Source organism: Athene cunicularia, assembly GCF_003259725.1.
Source record: "Athene cunicularia isolate RWA chromosome 7 unlocalized genomic scaffold, athCun1 chr7_part1, whole genome shotgun sequence".
NCBI classification, from domain to species: Eukaryota; Metazoa; Chordata; class Aves; order Strigiformes; family Strigidae; genus Athene; species Athene cunicularia.
In genome coordinates, this window is record NW_020799107.1 from 26,778,879 (window position 1) to 26,798,062 (window position 19,184).

Below are 19,184 nucleotides of genomic sequence, written 5' to 3' on the forward strand. Positions count from 1 at the left end.
CTATGGAGAATGGATGAGACCTTTTCTGTGTGCCAATATGGAGCAAATAATGGGAGACACAGAAGTGGAGTTGTCTCAGTCTAGACTGCCTGGTCCTTATCCTCATTAGAGGGATTCAAGTGTTGTGGATGCTGCTCCAAATTCTGTATTCCTCAATTGCACAGCTTGGGTGGGACTGAAGATATGTCTTCAGGAATATATTTTTAGTCTTGTCTCCAAATGATTAAAAGCTTACACAATCGTGCTGTCAGTCACTGTTTAAAACAAATCTGTCAGAGAAGACTCTAAAGCATATTAAAGTCCCACAGATTTAATGAGAATAGGCAGCTGCATCAAGGAAATAGCCTAATTAGTGTCTCCAGAGAGGGAAAGGTGGTCTGAACTCACCCCTTTTTAGAGACTGGAGGTAGAGGGGGTATCTCCAGAGCATATAAGAGACAAATTTCTTACAAAACATTAGAGAGTCAATGTGCAAGCCACTACCAAAGGTTCAGCAGTTCCCATGCTCATAAAAATGCATGCTAGTTTATGGTAGTAAAAATTGGATCATCCTAAAATAGAACAATGACCAATTCATGGTAACATATGGTATTGAGAAGGCTGATGCTCTTATAGCATGGAAAGTATGGTTTGGGACTGGCAAAATTTGTCTCAGAGGTTGGGATGCTCAATTCACTGCTGTTTGCAAAGGGAATTGGTATCCAAGTTTGGTAGACAGTTGTAAATCTCATCAATGGTTTCTTCTCATTTTCCACAAGGTGCTCCTAACCAAGTCAGTCTGTGGTATTTTATGTTTTCCTTGTGGATCCTGGCACTGCGGCAGAATTCCCTGTGGATCCTGTAATGCTGCGTGCAGCAAAATGTAATTGTATCTATATGGTGTGAGGCTGTTGGGCTACTTCGATTAAGGGGAAAAAAAAAAAAAAAAGAGAGAAATAAATACCTTAACACAAAATAAAATCATAAATAAGCAAAATAATTCTAGAATCTCTCCTTCCCCCCTAAGAAAAGGCAGAAAAGTTTAACTCAAACATGCTTTTGGCTTGGCAGATATTGTCTGGTCTGCAATGTGTGCCACAGTGTACTTTTCTACTATTAAGAAGGGAGCATTGGCTTCCCTGCCTGTGTATGCAGGGCTTTATTTTATGTCTAAGTTTAAAGAGAAACCTTAGCCTTTGGAGAATTTTCCAGGGATGTAATATTTTAGAAAGTTCCTTTGTGGTACTTCACCACAAAGCCAAAGCACCAAACCAGCTTTCTCTTGTCCTGCAGCTGCATTCAGGGTAGCATCCTGCACCTCCTCCCGATATCCCCACAGCAGTGCAAGCAAGAGAAAGGAGGAACCCGCTGTAAGCAAAATGTGGTATTTACAAGGGCCGCCTTTGCAAAATGGTCATTTTGGTTAAAGTCATTGAATAGAAATTGTAGTAGAGCATTAGCTTTGTAGAACAATTGCATCTCTCTGAAAATTCTAACAGCAGCAGCAGTTCATCTCCAGCCAAACTCAGGCTGCTTTCACATGCCTTTCCTGTGCACTACTCAAATTGTGTGCAATGGTGATATGATGTAACTCTCCTCTATCACCCTGTTTCTCATGGGAATACAGGAAGAATTGATAATCTCTATTATCTATGCAGTGATATTAGCACTTAGTCTTTTACTAGAAGGATGAGTTAAGTTTGGTTGTTATTTTATTTATTTGAACATCTATACGTCACATGAAAAAGGCATACCATCAGTAATAGTGGATGGAGACTTTTGTATTCCCTATATCAACTATCTTTAAATGATATTAGTATAAACTATACCTCTACAATAGTTTCAAAACCATTCCTCTTTATTTGCATTTTAATTTAAAGCTAGGGAAAGATTAGCTGCACGAAAGATAGGTTTATGGTACTGATTACTATTCTTTCTTGGCAAAGTACCAACAACATCCCTGGCTAGGATGATTTAATAGGTTTCTTCTATCTCAGTCTTCTGTGATTCAGCAGTAGACTGCCCTAGAGGCCAAAGTCCTCTACTAATGCAGCAATACAAATTTTTCCTTCCATTGTTTTTCTACTGTGAGTGAGTCCTAATTGGAGACCAAAACTGTGTTTTTCAGTAGCCTTAGCAGCTCTGCTTAGACCACCAGCTGAGGACTTATGTTTATTAGCAGCTCTGCTTGTGTCTTTTGTGATCTTTGTAGATGGTAATCAGATGAGATCCTCAGTTTTAATTTAGGCCACATATTTAGCTCACATTTGCACTAAGGTAGATGCCATGCTGGAACATCAGGGAAGACACACAAATTCCTGAATTTTAGTTCTAGATTCAACATTGAGTTCTGGTCTCCCTTGATTTAATTGTGTAATGTGAATTTACCAGTCCATACAGGAGACACCTCACAAAGGTCTGGGAAACAAAATTAGCTGATATTTTTACAAAGACAGAAATAAAAGAGGAAGATAGAAGAAGACAGAAAACCTTAAGTAATCTTATTATAGTTATGCTGCATGAAGTGGAAATATTTTAATAGTACGCACTGATTCCACCTCTCATTTCTCGGAAGCAGGGTCTTTAAAGTTGCATTTCCCAGTACTGTCTTGGGAGCTCTGCATAAGAAATTGGCCATGTACTGTGCCACCTCCTGACCTTAAAAAATGCACTTGATAAAAGCATCTCATCACAAATGTACCATTTTGCTATGCAGCGAGTCTAGGGAGTAGAATAACTTACAGAAGAACTGTTAATTCCAAAACACAATCTAAATAAAAACCAGGTACCTGTTAAACTAATGGGTGATCTTACACATAGGAAGAATGGCTGGAAATGCTGCCTTGTTAATAAAACTGTTACTCTAAGAATTAATCAAATAGGCAATTTGTTATTTTTCTCTGAGATCTCTTTTTCCTCCATTCTCAAGACAGAACTGAACTCTTACAACACTGATTAATCACATCCAATTTTGTGGTTGTGTCCCCTTATTTCTCCATTCTTCTGTTTCTACAGTGTTTGTAATTTAGTTCAGAAAATGCATCCGGAGAAGCAAACGTCTCTGGATTAGTTTATATTTTGCTTCCCACTGGAAATTTGTGGGTAGGAGCTGCAATTCCATTCCAAAATCTAATTAAAAAGAAGGTACATAGGAAAATAGCAGACAGTCTTACCCATAGGAAGAATGTCTGGAAGATTTGCTTTGTTAATGAACTGTTAGGCTAGGAATCAAATACACAAGGAATATGTGCAGGTTTTTTAGGTCTTCTTTCTTCTCCATTCACAAGGCAGAACTCAACTGTTATATCATTCCACACTTACCAGGCTTACTGGAAATCTCAATTTCTCCTTAATTTCCAGAACAGCCACCCCAGTGATTTTGCAGTGTCAGATGGTATGTGGTAGGTGACAGGAAAATAGGATCAGCTAAGAAGGTTTCCTGGGATTTTCATTTAGAAATGAATTCTGTAGGACACTTCATCTCTGTAGTTTTATGGGCTGTTAAATTGCATCTGTGGTATATTAGCATCGGCAGCACTTTTTTGATGACTTGTCGGGCACTACTAATTATATGAAAAAGGCATACATTTTTGTTAGGTAAAATCAACTCAGTACCTTCGAGAAAGAGGCCACTTGAGCATCCACCTGCTCTAACTTAGACACTAGGTTTAGAAATATTTACCTTAGTGAATAAGATGTTAATTGTCCTCATGTTATAATATATATTTTATATTTTGTACATTCCCAGTGGCACTTGGCAAATTAAAGCAGACAGTTTGAATAAGGTACAGAAAGTGGAGCAATATAAATCAAATAAATGTATGGGATACAGTACCAGTGCAAAATTGTCTTGATCTCCATTTCTGGGCTTCTAAAATTGGTGACAAGTCAGTATTTCCAGAAGCTGAAGTCTGTCTTTCCAATATTGTGCTCACTTTGCCCGCTTGGAGGTAGTTGATTTGTAACTGTTTTTACAAATGAAAACACATTTTTGCCTTTTTTGTGGGAGGACACAAATGCACAAAAGACCTTTAACTGTGTTCATGCTGCCTTGAAAAATGCCACAAGTCAGATGTGTAATTAGGGATTCTGTTAAAAGTCTAATTCCTGCACCTGTGAACAATTTTTTGGCACATAGCTTTTTAAGTCCTTGCTTTTATTCTCATATTTCTCATTGTTTTAGCCAAGAATTAAGTTCCTTTTCAAAGGAAATTGTCAAAGATCTTCTGGGGCGTATTTTATTCTTTGTCTAAGTCCAGTACAAAAAGGCACTTCCCTCTGCTTTTGTTGTTCAGTGAAATACTCTAAAGCATAATATTACAGAATCACAGTATCATCTAGGTTGGAAAAGACCTCGAAGAGCATCTAGTCCAACCATTAACCTAACACTGACCATTCTCAACTCCACCATATCCCTCAGCCCTAAGCCAACCTACCTGCAGGGATGGGGACTCCACCACTGCCCTGGGCAGCCCATTCCAATGCCCAGCAACCCGTTCATTTAAAGAAATGCTTCCAATTATCCAGTCTAAACCTTCCCTGTGCAATTTGAGGCCATTCCCTCTTGTCCTATCACTTACTACTTGGTTAAAGAGGCTCACCCCCAGCTCTCTGCACCCTCCTTTCCGGGAGCTGTAGAGGGCGATGAGGTCTCCCCTCAGCCTCCTCTTCTCCAGACTAAACCCCCCCAGTTCCCTCAGCCGCTCCCCGTACGACCTGTGCTCCAGACCCTGCACCAGCTCCGTTGCCCTTCTCTGGACACACTCGAGTCACTCAATGTCCTTTTTGTAGTGAGGGGCCCAAAACTGAACAGAGGAATAGAGGTGCAGCCTCACCAGCGCCAAGTACAGGGGTCAGATCCCTTCCCTGTCCCTGCTGGCCACGCTATTGCTGACACAAGCCAGGATGCCATTGGCCTTCTTGGCCCCCTGGGCACACAGCTGGCTCCTGTTCAGCCGGCTGTCAATCAACACCCCCAGGTCCCTCTCTGACTGGCAGCTCTCCAGCCACTCCTCCCCAAGCCTGTAGCACTGCTGGGGGTTGTTGTGGCCCAAGGGCAGCCCCCGGCATTTGCCCTTATGGAAACTCCCCCAGTTGGGCTCAGCCCACGGCTCCAGCCTGTCCAGGTCTCTCTGCAGAGCCTCCCTGCCCTCGAGCAGATCAACACTCCCACCCAACTTGGCGTCATCTGCAAACTGACTGAGGGTGCACTCGATCCCCTCGTCTAGATCATCAATAAAGATGTTAAACAGGAGTGGCCCCAACACCAAGCCCTGGGGGACACCACTCGTAACCACCCACCGACTGGATTTAACTCCGTTCATCACAACTCTTTGGGCCCAACCATCCAGTCAGTTTTTTACCCATTGAAGTGTGTGCCCATCCAAACCTCAAGCAGCCAGTTTCACCAAGAGAATGCTGTGGGAAGTGGTGTTAAAGGCCTTACTAAAGTCAAGGTAAACAACATCCACAGCCTTTCCCTCATCCAATAAGTAGGTTACCTTGTCATAGAAGGAGATCGTAGAATGAGTTTTATTTAACACCTGATTACTCATGGCAAAGGTCTTTAAGATCATTCAGAATGAAAGATGATAGACAGGTTATGATAACATTCTTAGAATGTAGGTTTGTTCTTCCAATGCTAAAAGTAATGTAAGGGGTGCTTTTTGGTTTTGGGTTAGAGAGAAGAGCCAAGAAGTGTTTATCACCAGAATATGGAACAGGATTTTTTTGGTGGATTTGAAAGTAGTTGGAAACATCAATAGATCAGGTAATTATATGACTCAGTCTGGATAGATTTTATCAAACCATTAGTTCTTCTTACCTTTGATAGGTGCCTCCTATGGAAATCACAGGATTCATCTCTTGGTTCTTCCAGGCTGCTGCTGACTTCAACAGAATCTGAATGTATGGGAAATATATATCGGCTCTGCATATAGAACCAAGGAAGAAATGTATCTCAAAATAACAGAGTAGAGAGGGTATTTTTAGGCAGTCATTCCCCAAGTCTAGGACTTTTCCACAACTCTTTTACATCTTGTGACACAAGATATTTATTCATTGTGTAAATTGCCAGGGGGATAAGAAGGAAATCGTCAAGGTGGAAACGTGCATTCACCATAACTGCTTAGTTACAAATGAAAGGAAGATATCAATACTTTTTTTAGGATAACACATTAATTTACTAAAATAAAATTGGATATTGATGCAAGAGGTCAACTGAAGCGGTAAAAGGCCTGGCTGGCCTGCAGGCTTCTACTTCCCATGTAATTTTCCTAATTCTTAAGTACTGTGATGCTCCTCCAGAAAAGCGGTTAAGTGTGTACGTAAGTTCATCCATATCCAGCAAGTGTAAACGTGTTTCATGCACCATCTTAATTGCTTAATTAAGCTCCCTATATTGTGAGGCACAACCATACAAACAGGAACCAGATGGAAGACACTTTTATCAGGCAGACCATGGGATTAAAGAAGCATGGCCATTGAACATGGCTGTCCTTTCAAAATCCGATATCAGGGTATGACTGCTTCCATGCAGCATCCCCACAATGCAATCATTCAGGCAGCAACCACTGTCATAAACTCAGACTCAGTCTTATCTCTCTATTTTCAGATATCAACAACCTGTGTGAGCTTGGTTGATGGACATAAACACACATCATTAATGATTTTAGCAGAGCTTTTATCAAAGAGAGTTGAAACAGTTACTCAAGTTTGGAATCGGTAATTACAGAAGATACGAGAACCATCAATTCTTTTTAGAGTCGTTAGTTTTGTGGGTGATTTTAGCATTGAAGTACTATGAATTGGTATGACATCACTCTCATAAGAGACCAGTGTAGTGTTATTATTTTCAAGTGGTAGGAAAAAATCTGAGTCTATTTGAGCTATATTTTCTATGCTGTTTGTAAAGCATGTCATAGCAACAGAGATTTTAATCTGTTTTCCTTAGTTTTATACCATAAAACACTTGAAATTATGTATTAGGCTAGTGCTCCTGTGGGTTCTACATTAAATCCAAAATAATTGTGGTTTTGCAATCTTTTCCACTATAGGCTTCTGGTACTATTGTCTGATTAAGCTGTGATCAATGCTTTTGCTCCACACATTAAAAAAGGAGCAAATCCTTGAATAAAATTGAAGACACATATATTTGGCCAGGTACTTGCCTGGTCCTAATTTGACAGGCTAAATTGTACAGCATGGTCATCAAAACAGGCAAAAGCTTATGTGAAAAGTTCAGGGCATTGGCAAACATTTTATCTGCAGGTTTGGTGGCAAAATTAACAGCAATTAAATAGTTAAAAATCCTGGTATTTAGGCAGTCAGAATTGGTTTTTCAGTTAACACCCCAGTAAGATGGAGGGTGCAAGATCACTGTTCTCCTAGTTTCATTGTTTCTTTCCACTGTCTGCAGACTCAGCAAGACAAATGTGCATTAGTTTATATTGTCAAGGCTATCTCTGCAAGCAGATGGGCTGGAAATCTAATTAAAAAACCCAAAAGCTTTGATTCTGGCAAAAAATAGCAAATTCTGTGGGACGACCCTAAATCCTCTGAATTAAATGGATGTTCTATGTCAATGCAGTTCTATTGTCCTGCTTTATAAATAAAATATGAAGGACTCTACTTTCACATAGACCCATAAATGTGCTCATTTATGAGTTTAATAAAGCATGTGTATTCAGTACAATTAGATAAGCATATGTATAGAGCAATAAATGCTCCCTATATAAAATCAGCACACGTGTAACAGAGAATATAGCCCATCATGGGTAAATAAGCACATGCTTAGATTATTAAGTGATATCTCTTAAGCTTTTGTGAATTAACCATGAAGCGACCATGACTGTTTGCAATTTGTAGTTCTCCTGCAGTTATGTATCCTACCTGTGTCTGAAAATGTGGCAAATATAATACATTCATTGGAAGAATGCCTTGGCCTCAATAAAGAACAGTACAGTAACACCCGTTTTACAGGTGAAAAAAAAAAAATGGAAGTAGAGTTGAGCTATAACACAGAAGCACAAGAAGGCAGCAAGCAACCTAGCTAGGATTGCCAGACTCTCAGTCTCATCCTCTGGACTGCAGTGCTCTAGCCAGATGTAAAAAAAATACTAAATTGTGAAGCTGTAAGTGAAAGGAAAATATTTCCATTTATTTGTATTATCTCAGTGTCAGGGTGTTTTACTTAGTAGGTTTTTTTATACTGGGTGATGTGTCCAATGCAAGGCTAGAGGTTTGCAGAGCGACTGTGAAATGCTTTCTGTTGTTTCGTGCCAGGTGTTGTCCAGGAGGGTGACTGTGGTGGTTCAACTTGTTACAGAAACCTGCTGCATTAGGCCCATTTCTACAGAGGATGTTATGCTGCATTAGTTTAACTCACAGGTAGGAAACCCATTAGTCTGGTAGAGTAGATGTGGCCTGTGACATATCTTTGATGTGTCTCTTCCAGATCAAATGAGCCACTCAATATTAGGTCAAGTATCCTTAAGTGCAGTGCTCGATGAATCTGCTCTCTGATTTTTATTGCCATGAGCTGGCTGATGTCTATGATAAATTGTAAGAGTTTTCTGACTAGCAGATTCCCATTGTTCCTATTTTGGCATACATTAATTTGTTGATACAATTTTCAGGTCTGGCAGCAGGAAAAGCACTACCTGGGGTATGCAGTTCCTGAGATAGAGTGATGCACATTCACATGTGGCACTTGTAGATGGTCTTACCTGTGCAGTTTTATTGTGCTTTTGATAGAAAAGCAATATAGCTAATAGGGGAAAGAGAGCAGGCAGTTGAAACCAGGCAATTACTTTTTTGATCATTTGTCTGAACCTACTTTAGTTGATTAAACAGTTGCTCTGAGTTGCTCTGAGTTGCTCTGAAAGAATAAGTAAAGTCTACTGTGTAAAGGAATACACCAAAATTGATTTTACAAGTGTATCTTATAACATAGGTTGATTCTGTAGGTTCAGAGCAAGCCCTTCTGGATGTGGTACCATAGGCAGTCTTCACCCAGCCTGGCATGGCAGGAAGTCTCTATCTGATAAGTGAACTATTTTGGGTAAATCATTGTGCCTAAAATAGATCTGTTTTGTTTGTATATGGGTGGAGCTCAAAAAAAAAAGAGTACCACTGATTTATTGGTCATTGTCAGTCCTCATTGTCCAACCTGACAAAAATGGAGGTATCAGCTTTCAAATCACACTTCTAAAGAGAACTCAAATTCTCACGTACTATATATAGCAAAAAAAGTCCCATTGCAGGGACTGCACAGTGTTTCTGGGATGTAGCACTCAACCTTTCCTCCTAACTGATGCACTTGCATCCAGTGTGTGCTCTTAAATAAAACGAGCACGTGGACTCTGGCCAAATTCTTGTAAGCCTTAAAGAATGGTTATATCACTTCTGCTTAGGAGATAAAAAGTGCAAAGCAAATCTCATGCTGAACTATGCCCTTGAAACGTGCAGAAGCTAAGTTACTTATTTGTGGAAGAATCTGCTATTTTGAAGTGCAGGTTTTTAAATAAGGACAAATGTAAAAGCTTCAGAAATTTCTCACCAAAAATACCTCTAAAATAGTATGTTGATCAAAATACTGTGTTTTAATATAATTCAAAGGTTTTGTTCTTTTTTTTCTGTTGTCTGATCAAAAAAAAGGGAACAAAATGAAGAAAAGATATTTCATCTGAAAAAGCCTAAACAGAGTATCTTGCTGTTATATAAGCCTTTTTTTTTTACTTTTTAATTCAGTACACACTTTCATAATAACCTGCACTCATCATGAAACATCTTATTTTGAATTATTGTGTAATTTCTCATCTTCTTTCCTTAATTCCTTATTTTAATTACAGCTCTTCTAGACATGGATATACATTGCTCCCCTGTACTGTCATGAGTAGTGTTTGAGAACTACTAAGTGCTTACTGCAAGAAATGTCAGTACTACTTTAAAAAAATTGTTTTAGTATCTTTGAAGAGTATTTTTTCTTATCCTCATCTGTGAGCCCAATTGAGCATGGGATCAAGTGTGTGAGTCCCAGAGTGGTTATACCTGCTTACATCAGGACTGAATTTGGCATGGTGTTTGCCTTTGGACATATACTGGATTTCACCATGTGCTGCTGTCTACTGTCTAAACCTACATTAATCGTTTTTTGCATGAGCCGAACATGTTTGCAGGCTTATTTGTGCTACAAAAGGCCTTTCCACTATGGGTAACTCTTCTTCCCACAACACATTTCAACAAAATATATGTATTTGCAGTCTGGAGACTTTTCATTCTGAGGTGACTATGTTTTACTATGACAGCTGGAATCCCTGAAGCTGTTCACCGTGCACCCTTCACTCAACTTTTTAAGCCACTGGTGCCTTGAACTGATAAATCAGGATCCCGGGACTAAGAGCCCCAAGCAGTCATTGCCCAGATGAAATATCCTTTTCCTTATGTGAAAACCTGGCAGTGTTCACTGTAGACTAAACTTTATAGTGACTGCATGTGAAATGGACTGCATGGTCTCCTTGCCTGAACTACAAAAAATGCTTAAAGTGCAGGCAAAAAGATATTTTTATTTTTTAAATGTTACTAGTTTGGTTGTGCTAAGCACAACCATATATATTTATTTCTCACCTGGAATCCAGTGGATTTGAATCTCCAAACATATTCTCAATAGCCTCTGCTTATCCAAACTTTTTCAGGAATGGTGTTTATATTTCAACACAACTCTAATATTTATTTTTCCAGCAAGTGTCAATAACATATAATTTTCATTTAGTAAAACGTTTTTGTTTTGTTTCTGCTAAATCATCTCAAATACAAGATTTTAAATGCTCAAGAGATAGTTGAATGGTACTTACTGTTCAAATATTTCTTTGTTGTAGTAATAAATCTTTAAATGTAGCCCTGCTTCAACAAAAACAAAGTCCTGATTAATTTCATATTTATCTCAGCAGCTGTTTCAAGGAAGACCTGCCAGATATTGATCCAAATATAGTAGACGTGCAATAACAAAAGGGGAAGAGGGTAAATGGCTTTATATGAAGGAATGTGAAAAATTATAATATTCGTCCTCTAGATTTGGCTTTAACAGCTGCAATCATGCATTCTTGGACACAGCTGTGTTTTATATCTTCGCTATTTGAATGAAGACAGGAAGCTTCTCAAATAGTGTTTATTTGCTCAATTAAATAGGAGGACGAATGCCTGCAGAGCTCTGGGTCTGAGTTCTGGTCCAGGGTGTAATGATGTAGAGCAGGATTTTTACCCAGGTAGAAGACAAACAACACAACCCTGCTGAATCCTGACAGAGATATCATATGGGACCTGCACTTCTCACAACTCCCAGGAGCTCACAGGGTCATGGTTACATACTGGGAAAAGATTTTCTTACACCTAGCTGGTGTCTGAGTTCTTCCTACCTTACATCATTTTACAAGAGAATTGCTTTGCCTTCAGAGCCATTTTTCTTAGAAGTAAAAATCAAATACCAAAATAATTTACTTGCTTGAGAATAGCAGGATCACCCATTCTAGCCCTGGTTAGATTCTGCCAAAATATATTTGGGGTTTTTTCTGTCTTTCTGTTTCCTCCTGTTGACATGGGGCCAGAGACAGGGGTTGAATGTGGGCATTGTTCAGCCCACACATTGCATTCTTGTGCCATTTGCAATCACACCTCATGTCCCCTAAGAGCAGTGGCTGGAAACCAGAGACAGAAGGTTTGTCTGACCAGACCTCACTGGCTCCAAGTCTTTTTACAACATGTCACTGAAATTTCTCTAGATCACTGCTTTATGTCCAGCTCCAGCCAGTGTGAAACTGGCTTCGATTTCTTTTTCTCTCTTTTTAAAAGACAGAAGTGAGAATGAGTGATTCCTTTTCAGCACTGAAAGAGAAGAAACAAATTCAGGTCACAGTAAGGAAGAAAGGATTAATTGGAAATGGAGACTGGATGGCTGCTTCTCCTGTAATTACAAAAAAGCATGGTGAAACCAAGTTAGAAAATGATGAGAAGGAAAATTTAGGATGAAGTCTGTCTACCTACAGCCTTTTAGGTAGCTGAATTTCTCTGGTGGGAGCTTTCAGTGAATTGTTATTCCAGAGTAATGGTGCTCTCAGGACGTGCATCACTAACTTCCTCCGCTGGGCACGGATAGACCAGCACATAAGGGAGATGTGAGGATTAGCAGTCGCAGGTGTCCTGGGATCTTTGAGAAGACAAACTGCCTCATCACGCCGAATAGCCACAGTTACTAGGGGTTGTGGGGAACAACTCAGACTGACGGTGTTGAAGTTCAGAAACATACATGGTGACTGCGATTGTGAGCAAGATACATTCTGCTGAGAAGTAATAAATGGAGTAAAATATTTAATAACTAATGCTAATTCAGGAGTGCTTGACAAACAGGTCTGCTAGAAAGGACTTTATCTGGTCCTCTAAATGTATTGGAAAGTATGTTATGAATATAGATGACTATTTCTATTGACAAGATGATCTTCAGGCTCAACATGGTAACGTAGAACCAAAGTATGAAAGTCAATAATGCTGATTATAAACCTCCCCATCTAGCTTCATTTTCAAGCTGAGTAAACAAACCACAGACAAGATGAATAAAAAACTGCAGTTGATCAAAAATATTAACACATAAGTTACTGAAGTGATCCTTGGCAAATTTTGATTTGGAAACTATGCAGCAGTTACTTTGGTCTCACTATGAAATGAGGCCTTTGGGACAACAGTGTGCTTGGAGGCTTTCACATACCCACTTTTCTTGTCTTCCTCTCCCTTTTCCACCCTCAGCTTGTGAATCAATTGGCTGACTACAGCCACATTTGTCAAAGGAATGGTGATCTCAAAAATAATTAAGTTCCTGCAGATTTTTTACTTACAAATTGATACTTGTAGAGCTACTTGTTATGCTGAGAGTGTCTGCTGACAAGGTTACAGTGACCCTCCTTAAAGGAGATCTTGCTCTCACTGTTAACAAATCATATTTTGAATGAGATGCTATACATGTCAGATCTGTGCTTTTAGCGTTCCAACAGGCGTGCCAAATGTGCTTCTTTGTCATTAACTCATGACTGCAAAATGGGAATGGAGATATTATGTTATTTCAGCTAATCAAGTACTGAAGCTTCTAAATGCCAGAAGCTTTGGCCAAACTGTAAGGATGAAAAATACACACAATCAATGATAGGTATTTGAAAGATTAATCAGAAAGCATGAAGTCTTTAAACTCATTGGTACCCAGCAAGCAGGCTCTTGCCAAAGAAAATATGATTTAGAATGTGCCTGAATTAAAGAGGAAATTTGAGAAAATAACCTAATGAAAGTACCCTGGAAACCGAAATAGAGGCATTTATTTTGACAAAATTATCACATCTGCTTCTGAGTTTCAATTTTATGCTTTTTTTTTTTTTTTTCCAAGTAAGTATTGTAAGTATTGTTTTCACAAATATTCTGTGGTATTTTTATTACACTTAGAAGCTGGTCTTTGCTTAAAAGCAATGTAGCAACTGAAATGACATATCAACTATCAAATATTTTGTGCTCACCGTTGCAAATCTAGTCCAGATGAGCACAGCCAAAAGGTTGATGGATTAACCAAATACCTTGATCCGAGTGTTTTCTCCAGTTTCTGGTCAAGTATCAATACCGGAAAAAATTAAGCACTACAATCAACATTAACTGTCATCCTGAAATGATTACTTGTGCATAATAGATATGTGGATTGATGTAGTGTCTTGGGAGCCAGGGATAAAGCATGTCTTGCTCGGACAGTGAGGAGGAAGCTTGATTGCTACTGATGCTTTTCCCGATCAATTGCTAAACTGGGAAAGGCTTGAGCTGTTGCTTTTAAACAATAAATGTAATAAGCATGGCTAGACTATTCAAAAGGAACCTCGGGTCATTTCCTCAGTACATGTTGAGGTAACTGAAGAAAAATGATTGACTGTCAAAGATGACAAATCTTCACAGATTGCTCTGACTCACCAGAATTTACTGGTGCTTCATTATGTCTACACAAAGCCAATTTTTTTAGGACCCTATCAATAGCTGTAAATATTTGAATATCACAACTTAAATTTTGGCATTTTTTAGGTTTTTTGAACTAAATTGCCTATGAGGTGTCCCCACATTTATGTAAGCTGTTTGTACTTTCCTGTACATGTTCAGTTGTGGTTTTGCAGACTGTTATTACTCGTTATTTTTAATTATTTGAATTTACGTTTATAGTTTCCTGAAGAGTAATTTTTTGGAAGTAATTATAGACAGTTGAAGACTGTAGTATGAGTATAGGTACCTGGAGACCTCCACCAAGGTAGGCTCCTTAGACAAATACAGCATGGCAGATGGTCCCTGCCCTGAAGAGCTTACAATCTAAATAATTTTCTTATCTCACTCTTCTTTCTCTAAGGTGTGAGTACCCGATTAGTATCCAGCTGCCTGCTTGTATAGTGTAAGTGCACTCAAAGGCACCCCTCTCTGCAGCATGCTCAGCAACTGAGAGTAGAAATAATGAGTAGACAGCTTTCTGACTCGCAACAGTTTAAACACTGTTAAATAATAGTTTTTGACAAGCAAGTTTAGAAATCAGGTGCTAATTTTCTGCAGAGAGTCAGAGAAGGACATGTGGAATCATCACTGTGCTGGGGAGATCAGTCTGTAGATGAGACTACCGACCCACGGGTCTTGTACAGGTTAGTACCAGTCATCTCATTAAAGAAAAAAATTGCAAGCAGAGCCAGTTCTGCAAGACTGTTAGCAAGGCTCTTGAAACAGAGTTAGGTTTGCTCAAAATGATAAATACCATCCTTTTGTATATTATCTGAACTGTAATTGAAAAGGAGTAATTATCTTTTCACTTATTTCATACAGGAACTTACATGCCTATGTGACCAATCAAGTAGAGAAATCCTTTCTGTAACTAAGAGCACTTTGAGATTTGTATTACTAGTGAAACAGTTGTTACTTGTTGATGTGTTTGGAACCCAAGAAATCTATGATTATTCTTCCATTCTTCCTTCTCCATCCTATCAGTTTTGTACTTGAAAATGTACTAAGCTTGTTGAAAATTTGATCTAGTTACAAGGAGTATGGGTAGTGCTGGTTAGGGAATGACTGCTTATTGCCTCTTCCAGGACAAGAATCAGGAAGCATCTTGACCCTTACCCATGGGCTGATGTCCCAGCCTGGCCTTCGGGGTCAGTGGGTGTTCTGTGTCCGCCAGAAAAAGCTGGGGAATTGTTATCCTTGCTTCTTCCACTGAAAACATATTGCTAAGTCTCCAAAAACCTGAAAGTAGGGATTTAGGGTGTTGTGGTGCCTTTTGTCACACACACATGCGTAGACATAGTGTGCTAATGGGAATGTATGGCAGTATTGTCTGCTCCCTCCACTGCTTTTCTGCACCTCCAGTGTCTGGAGAGGCTGTAAACCTTCAGTAAACACAGAATCCAGCCAATAGTTACATCTCTTAGTCCCCTATCTGGAATATCTATCTTACTGCAGGCTGAACTTCCAGTCATAGTGGTATGTAATCATGGATGTCAAGATGATATCACACTGCCTATGCTCTAAAGCTGAGGGCAGGGTCTGATTTTGAGTCTGTTTGGGTCCTAGACTTCAGGTTCATAAATGGAAGACATCAGTCCCTCAGGGCATTCCTGTTCTGCTTACTGAAACATGTTTTTCTGTTGTTCATCAGTTAGTATTAAATTATTGGTTTAGATCAGATTTGGTAAGTTATCAGGTTGTCAGCAGCCAGGGAAATTTTGAATGAAGTTAATATTTGCTATGCCTTGCTGTGGTTGCAATAGGAGTGTGGGTATTTATTTATATCAGAAAGGACAGACTGCACTTACCTGTTACTGTGTGTGCCACTGGGGCTCTCCATGTGCCTGTGTGGCTCCTGGATCTCTTTGTCAAGTGTTTGAAGAAAAATCAATCCCTGGAAAAGTCAGTTCAGTATAACAGGGATTGGTGACTTGGCAGAAGTTACTGAAGACCCTATAAAGCTTTGCAAAAAAAAAAGTCCGAAACACAGAACTCCTTCTATTCATCCCTTTCTGATTTGATTCTTCGCCTCAGCTCTCATTCCAAAGGGCAAGAGGCAGTAGCACCACCAACAAAGCTTCTTTTACAGCCTTTTTTGGCATTAGTTATGGAAGGATCAGATGTCTGACCTTTCAGCAGTAGGTAAAAGGAGAATAAAAAGATCTATATTTCTGACAGTTTTCTTTGCACTGACTGTTGTATGGGGTGTGCTCTAGATGTGCCAATAACGTTAAGGCAGAGGACCAAGCTTGTTAGCTTTGACTTCTCCTTCCTGGCAGTAAGTTGAGACTGTTCAAGTTAGTGAACTTTCTTAACATGGCAAAATCCGCTTTGCCATGGGGTGGTCCATATGTGCACAAATCTTTCTAGATACTGATAAGGTCACCATGGACTTTTATTTTTAAGTTATATATGTTAAACCAGTGTGCCTCCTATGAAGGATATCCCCGTCCTTATTTCAGCCCAGAAACCTAGTTGTAAGCTTTATAGAGTTGTTTTCCGTGAGTTATGTAGGAGCTGGGTCTTATTAGCAGAAAGAGTGATTTAAGAATTTAGAGAGGCATAGGGAAAATGATCCTGTGTGTTTGTGCACTGAGAGTATTCGTGTGGAGGCTAAACAGTCTCACAATTTATACCCATAGTTAATAATATCTCTCCTCAGCATATTTCAGATTCACCCCAGTGATATCAAAACTTGATGTTTTAAATTATCTTACATATGCCTTTATGTCCACAATATTGATACTATTTATGTTGATGGCCAGTTTGCAGAAAGGTCAGAGGTGCTATATTCATGTATTAAAGATGATTTCTTGTTCTGTACCTCACAGTTGCATTCATTATACAAAATATGTTCATGCTCTGCCATGTTTCTCTTTTTTCTCAATTGTTCTTTCTGTTTCCATCTTCCTTTCTTCTTTCCACACTTCCTTTCTTCCAACAGTATCTCCTTCTGTGGAAAAGGCTGTGATCTCCATTCCACTGTAAAAAAGAAAAAAAGTAAAATTAGATGAGTAGGTAGACCATTCTGATGTTTTTAGTGCATCACCAATGGATTTTACTCATTTACCATACCAATAATATTACTGGGGAGGGGATTTCACATTTTGTGCAAGTGTTTGAGGCCTAAAGCAGATGCTGTAGCTCTCAAGACTTCAATGCCATGCATGGCAGATATATTAGCTGGTCAGTCAGAGTAGTAGCCACTGCCTAAATCTCATCAAATGAAGATGAAGGATGGCGCTTTTAAGCCATACCTCTTTTTCTGAAGAGCAATACTATGTCCCTGGAAAAGCTATTCTGACAGCTGCCCAGATTTGACTTAAATCAACATGTCCTTTTATTCTTTTTCCTCTCTTTTCCTGGGGAAAAAGGGAAGATGTGTTTGCAAGCTAATTCTCTAATGCTTTTGGGCCCCATGCATTGCCAATGACCAGGCCAGAAAACTGTCTTGAACTTTCGAGAAGGGAGGAGCACGGGCTGGCAGAAAAGTATGACTACAGTTTGAAAAAGATCCTGCAGCATTTGGAAGATCCATCAGGAGGGAAAAAGGCCCCAGTTTTAACAGTGCACACGCTGAGTCACAAGGACCTTCCTTTCAGGGAATGATTGCCAGGCACATTTCTGGAAATTACAGTTTTAAAAAGCCCTTAAAGGAGCCTTTAAAAATGAAGACACCCAAATTTACAAGTGGCCAGCAGTGTTAAAGCACAGGACCCTGCTTGTTGGCTTTGGCTGGGAAATGAATTCAATATGTTGAAAGCAGAATCCATTGTATGTACACATAAATAGCTTCTATGCAGATATATTTGATTGTTTTCAATCATGTGAAAGTATGTATGTTTTCAGTGAAAATTTGAATTACATGTATTTTGGAAATTAGATGTTAAACTGTAATATACAGATGAATTTCATGTAAAAGAGATTATGGTAAAATTAATATATCCTTTCATATAGCCTTTATACTGTAATATCTTTTGCCTTTTATTTTGAAGTGTATAATTCCTTGCTTTGCTCTGAAGCACTGAACACTCGCAACAAATGTTAAATCTCAGTGTGACCACAATATTAATTATCTCGATATGCTTTTATTCCTACAGCGAAGATGTTTGTAAACGAGGATTCACTGTTATTATTGATATGCGGGGATCCAAATGGGATTTGATCAAGCCTCTCCTAAAGACTCTTCAAGAAGCCTTTCCTGCTGAGATTCATGTTGCCCTGATTATAAAACCTGATAATTTCTGGCAGAAGCAGAAAACAAACTTTGGCAGTTCCAAGTTCATCTTCGAGGTGAGAGCCACATGAGATATGTATAGTAAAGCATTATCTCTGATAAGAAATTTTCTTCAGGTTAAAAAAATTCCCAAGCCCTGTGATTGAGAGAAAAGAAAACACATCTAAGGACTGTTTGCAGGAGCGGGCTGATGCCCTGACGTCAGGTTGCCTTCTGAGCACACTGCTGGAATGGGATTCATGTTTCATCTCAGAGGTTCACATGTATAGTTCACTTTGGTGAGGGTATTTTTGTGGTATTCATTTCTGGTGGTGTTGCATTCAGTCTTTCTTTTTTTTTCTCTTAGGAAACCCCCCCACCAAATCAGTCAATATACTAATGACAAAGTTCTCTAGATGCTAATGTATGGGTTTGTTAGTTGACCTCTACCCAACTCCAAGTGGTGTGTTTTTTTCTAAAAGACATCTATATTAAATTTATCTATATATTGTCACTGAGACATTTAACTAAGATTTACAATTCAGGGGCAACATTAACAACTCATGTTAATGGTAAGGTGCCTCAGGCAGGTTCTTTGAAAAATAAACAACGTACAACTGCATAATTAAAGGGAATTTTACTGACTATGTCATTGGTGAAGACAAACCAGCCTTGCTCTCTTAGTGCAAGTTTTATATGAATTTCACCTTCTTATCCAGAGAGATGCAAAGCTCGGGTGCATGAAGTGCTCGTACATCAATCATGCCCATCTGTGAGTTAGTCATGTGTTTGTTTTTGGTTTTTTTTAATTTTCTGAGAAACAATTCTATCATTGGCTGTCCTACTTAGTTTCAGAGGGACACTCAGATTTTGCATCTCTGTAACTCAGAAGAGAATTTGGCTATAGTTCTTACAATTGACTGCAATGCAGAAGTAT

The 19,184-nt window shown here is 39.1% G+C and overlaps 1 protein-coding gene across 16 annotated transcripts in view; it reads left to right on the forward strand.

The window, feature by feature from the left end:
* The window catches only part of KALRN (kalirin RhoGEF kinase), a 360,200-nt gene that overhangs the window by 21,844 nt on the left and 319,172 nt on the right, over nt 1–19,184 (forward strand). For all 16 annotated transcript variants that reach the window (XR_003398843.1, XR_003398844.1, XM_026853030.1 and 13 more), the window contains exon 3: nt 18,132–18,324. Coding sequence is in view for 14 of the 16 variants with exons in the window: in XM_026853030.1 (XP_026708831.1) it covers nt 18,172–18,324 (153 nt within the window). In the remaining 2 variants the exon portion in view is untranslated. The remainder of the gene's footprint in view (nt 1–18,131; nt 18,325–19,184) is intronic.